Genomic DNA, 4,890 nt, shown 5'->3' with positions numbered 1-4,890 from the left:
GGTTTATCGTCTTTGGATTTTGACTTGGGGCTTCTGTGAAGTGTGGAAGAGCTGCCTTTCGTCGGCTCGGATCCGCCCTTATCACTGTTCCATTGGATCAGAACGGGATGATTGGTTACCCGCGAAATCTGATCCAGATCATCATCAGATTTGCTGATCCGACAGTCGAAGGCCGTTTCGTAGACATGTCTTTGACGGGTCATGTCGTCTAAGCCATCGTCGTTGCAGGAAAGAACGTTTAAAGTCTTGCTAGTTCTTCTTCGTTCGCGAGGATCGTTTGATGCATCCCGAGATGATGTGCTGTGACTGTCGATAGATGACGATTTTTTATGCTGTCTAGAAACAGAACGTTAGATTACCTTCTCCAAACCTCATCGAAATGGAACGCACCTTAATTGAGGTCTGTTTCTTGCGACCTTATCTCGTTCTTTAGCTTCGTTAGTTTCACCCTTCCGATGCTTTTTGGAATGTTTGGATTTTTTATGACCTTCTCCTTTACTTCCCTGTTCTTTGTGAGTTTGATGCTTTACCACGCTGCTGTAAGCTGCCTTGGAAGATTGTGGCGGATGATCAGTTTTGTACTTAAATAAATCTCCGTAGTAGTAAGGGGAGGGATGTCTTCTAGCTGTTAGAATATCTGTTTTTGTGGGGGAAAGAGCGTCAAGAATTGCCTGCTGGGGAGCTCCTTCGTTTATACTGTCGGGGGAGTTCAACTCTTCAACAGTAAACTCTGGTCCTGTTGGGTACGCAAATTCTTCATCCGATGTCGGATTTGAAGACTCTTCTGAAAATTATTTCATGTTGAAAAACACATTTCAGTAAATTCCGGACTAGCTAAACACTCCGCTTTCCCTTCATACTTCACTTGCAAATCCCCACAATTTTCTTAATTGCTTTACCAGAGCACTTTCTTAATTTTAGTATTTAATTTGCATAATAACTGTATCGTCACCTACTCGAGTAGCATGACAAGGAAGAGAGCGCGTTTTCTCCCCTATCACTTTTGCCATTCCGCGTGTTTCAACGCTTTAGATAAATTCGCAAATTAAATTACTCGCTTCCAAGAAAAACACATTTTTTTAAATATATAAGCACTATTTTATAAAAAGTGTCACGTTCGGAAAACGAAATTAATTGCATATGCGCTTGCTTAGGCACGAGACATTTTTTCATTTTAAATAAGGATCAAACCTCAGACAGGAATTAATCAGTCCGTTAGTTGAGAGGGCTGAATCCCATATTTTAAATCCCGCAATGCTGAAAATGACACCGAACCAATGATCCGGTCCATTGGAACGTCTTTATCCCGAACAGATTTCAATCTTTCAGATATGGCAAAAAACCGGAGCAATCGATTAAGTTTGGACGGTTTTTAGGAGCATTTTACTCAAAAAAACAGCACTATCGATAACTCTTTCTGACATCTAATATAGGACATTTAAAGTGGAGACGCTAGTTCTATCGGTAAAGTGAAATTGAAGCTCTTTATGATTTTTCTTATACAAAACGACTTGGAAAATACGGTGTTGTTCGCAAAAAGCGGCTGAAAATGTCGGAACATTTTATGGTGCTGTAATAGGCGGAAAAGTTTCAGAACAACGAGAGGAACAGGGGAAAGTTGTGAATAAAATGAAAACCTCTTTAAAAGCAATGGTAAATTACCAACAAAGCCAATTCATTTTCACTTGGGTGAGCACTTTGAAACATTTTATTACTTAAATGGCTCATACTGGATATGCAAAGCTCAAAATCGATATAACTGGAGAACGAGGTAAATTTCATACATTATGCCGGAAACTTTTTAAATAAATGTATTTCCTAACTTTCAAACTCTCAATTGATAACGCTGGTTTACCGTTCGTATTTGCGTTTTCAAAAGTTGTCCACATTCAAAGTATAATAAGTAGTCATTAAATTTGACATAAAATACCAGTGTTCTTTAGCAAAATGATAGGATTCGTACATGTTTTACTTGCAAATGCACCAATAAGTCTCACATTCTTTGAACCAGGCATTGATAGATAGCCGAAATAGCCAAAATTAATGAAGACACAACGGACCAAATGCCTTTAGTAAAATGAATGATCTATTCAAATAACACAAGAAAAGTTTAGTGTAGATGCTTAATATCCTTATCTAATAATTACACGTGCACAACTTAAATAGAAACTCATATTTCACCTTTCGCTGTCATAAAGCCACCCGCCTAAAGCGAAAGATTCCGCTTGATGTATTAAATAATGAGATTAAGATTAATGACAGATTTGGAAGTCTGGTTTTTAATTTGTTTGCGAATGAGAAAACGAGAAATGTCATCTACTCGAAATCCGCTTAAGAAATGTAAACGGAAGCAGAGGGACTTCGCAGCTAAAGTCTCAAATTTTTCACTCGTGGCAGATATTTGATTAGAAAATCGATACACGTTAGTTTGCAGTTTATTTCGCAATTCTTCAAGTGAAATGAAAGTAAACTTACCAGTGGTGTAGGGTTGTGAATATTCTTTATCGGGGCTAGTAAAATATTTTTCCTCTTGGGTCAAATGTTGTTGGGAATCTCTGGGATTTGAATACGTATCTAAAACTACCACCTATAAATAACAGCTCATTAGAATTATCATTCAGACAAGAAATGGGTATAAATCCTGTGAGTATTCTGAATGGCCGACATCGATCAAATAAGGCCTCGAAAAGGAAATTTGTGCAAATACAATAAAGGCTTTTTACATCGAAATATGAAACGATATTTTCGCCAACATCAATATAATTAGCGAACGAATTTCCCTAAGGGAAAATGTACTGGGGAAAACACGGAGGGAGCCCATCATATTCAGTTCGAGATAGATCTGTCTTTTCATTGCCGTGATTAGCACCCTTTTGCACATAGTTATTCAACTATGACAAAGTTTGAGATTTCCGATATTGCCAGTGTTTTGTGAAGGGTTCAGGAATTTCGGTACCTAGATTAATTTAGACAGCAGTTATTAATTATAGCTTATCTATAGATACACTGGCAGGATTTAATTGTCATAGAATTTTGACCAAAGGTTAAAGTGGCTTATTAAATTAAATGATGTTGGGGGATGGTGTCTTTTTCTTCGGGCACATTTTATTTTGTCGTATTTTACTCATTAATTTCAAATAATTTTACGAAACAATCTTCTTATCTTCTCCTTGATGTTTCTCAAAATTACGAGAGCCGAACAAAAGCTGAGAACATTTTAAAAGACTCACCCTTGGTGCTTAACAATTGATCAGTATAAAAGCCGGGAACTTAAACTTTGCCTCCCAAGAACTGTGGAAGGGCATCCTCACCCTAGTTTAGAGCCGGAGAATTTATTGCATACACATCTCCCTGACATTATAAATTCTAATCCGATTCACAGAAACATAAACATGCTAGCACCCATTTCTTTTAGTAAATACATGCCGTTAGCCTTTGAACATAAAATCCGGGAAACTGTGAGTGCTGTTATTATTCATAAGTGGCCAGAGTTACGTTCTAAAGCCTTTCAGGTATTTTACTTTAACATTGCAAATTTGATTTTGAGTAGAGACCATTTCCACCCAGGTGCATTAAAAATGTATTAAAGGAAACCGAGCTCGAGTTGATTGATTGCCATTTTCTTTGTGGCGCAAATGAATCAACCTGAACATTTCGAAATCAGTGCACTTAGAGCCACAAAAGAAAAATTCTAATTAAACATTTAAAGTGGAGATTGGACTTGAGTGGCTAGCAGAGGAAAATTTTGCAAAACGATCGGATAATTTTACTCTTGTCTTTGAATTAATTGGCACATGAATTCGGAAACTTACATGGTCTGCTTCAGGACTGGAAACGATGAGATCAGAAAAGTTCTGAGATAAGAAGCAGTTATTTGATACCGCTATACTGTTCGGTCGCCTTTTTGCTAATTCTGCCAAATGGTCCGCAGGCAGGCTGTAATCTTCGCATAAGGATATCTGAAATTAATTTCGCTTTCATTACACAAACGATATTTATTATGTCATTGCTTTAAAACAACTGGCTTCATAAATGCAATCTCGCACCAACCGATTTCTCGTTTACCAACACAGCGGGATTCAAATGAATTCCATAGATCATTTCCAGCACAAAGAGGCCTAAGCCCCAAAATGCCATCAACGGCTTTCACACTTACCACGTGATCATGCTCACTTATATTAGGGAACGTTTAGAGGCTCATCATCTCTGAGAGTCTTTCACGAGTAGGACAGTTTTTGCGTTTTATAGCCTTAACCACTATGATTGGTTGGTGCTAATAATTTAATGATAGTCAAAACAAGCGTTTGTGTTTGTTTTTAGCGTTCTCTGGTCCAATTTCAAAGTGTTTCAAACTGAGGTGAAACATTTCTCGAATTCAGAGGTAACAATGCCGACATTGCTGATTTATCGCGACAGTTTCAAGTTTCAGTTCCGTATAGATTATAATCTACAGCACGAAATATAAGGCAGTGTTATATTGTAGAGCCCAAAGCTGTAATACATGATCTCCATTCTTGTCTTTTCCCGCATAAAAGATGGGTGTAAAAAGTGAAGGCCTTTGTGCGCCATCCCTTTCTCGATTCAGCTAATGGAAAGCATTTTGCACACACAGCCCGATTGTTCAGAAAATATTAGCTGTTTACGCTCGACACATAGACTTATTGACCAAATGGCTCCATTTACAGCTTTCCTCCTTTTATGATGATTAATCCATGAGCTCTCATATTTTGTACCTATACAATCCGAAATAGCTGTGCATTTATTTTTAAGTCTTAAGAAGCTCTAATACGCCGGATTCTTTTATTGATCCTGTCGAGTTTTAAGATGCGCCCCTACACAATGTAACTTAATTGAGATACTAATTGCAGAGTTGGTAGTTACATTAATTAA

The 4,890-nt window shown here is 37.6% G+C and overlaps 1 protein-coding gene across 1 annotated transcript in view; it reads right to left on the bottom strand.

The window, feature by feature from the left end:
• The window catches only part of LOC109540855, a 17,877-nt gene that overhangs the window by 3,189 nt on the left and 9,798 nt on the right, over window positions 1-4,890 (bottom strand). Inside the window, exons 3-6 of the mRNA XM_048669220.1 lie at window positions 3,813-3,959; window positions 2,476-2,587; window positions 391-784; window positions 3-336 (exon numbers count right to left, since the gene is read on the bottom strand). Coding sequence (XP_048525177.1) covers window positions 3-336; window positions 391-784; window positions 2,476-2,587; window positions 3,813-3,959 — 987 coding nt within the window. The remainder of the gene's footprint in view (window positions 1-2; window positions 337-390; window positions 785-2,475; window positions 2,588-3,812; window positions 3,960-4,890) is intronic.

The sequence above is a fragment of the Dendroctonus ponderosae genome, unplaced genomic scaffold (assembly GCF_020466585.1).
Source record: "Dendroctonus ponderosae isolate FM_Combo_2020 unplaced genomic scaffold, Dpon_F_20191213v2 Dpon_F_20191213_1, whole genome shotgun sequence".
Classification (NCBI taxonomy): domain Eukaryota; kingdom Metazoa; phylum Arthropoda; class Insecta; order Coleoptera; family Curculionidae; genus Dendroctonus; species Dendroctonus ponderosae.
This window is presented reverse-complemented; position numbering and strand designations above follow the sequence as displayed.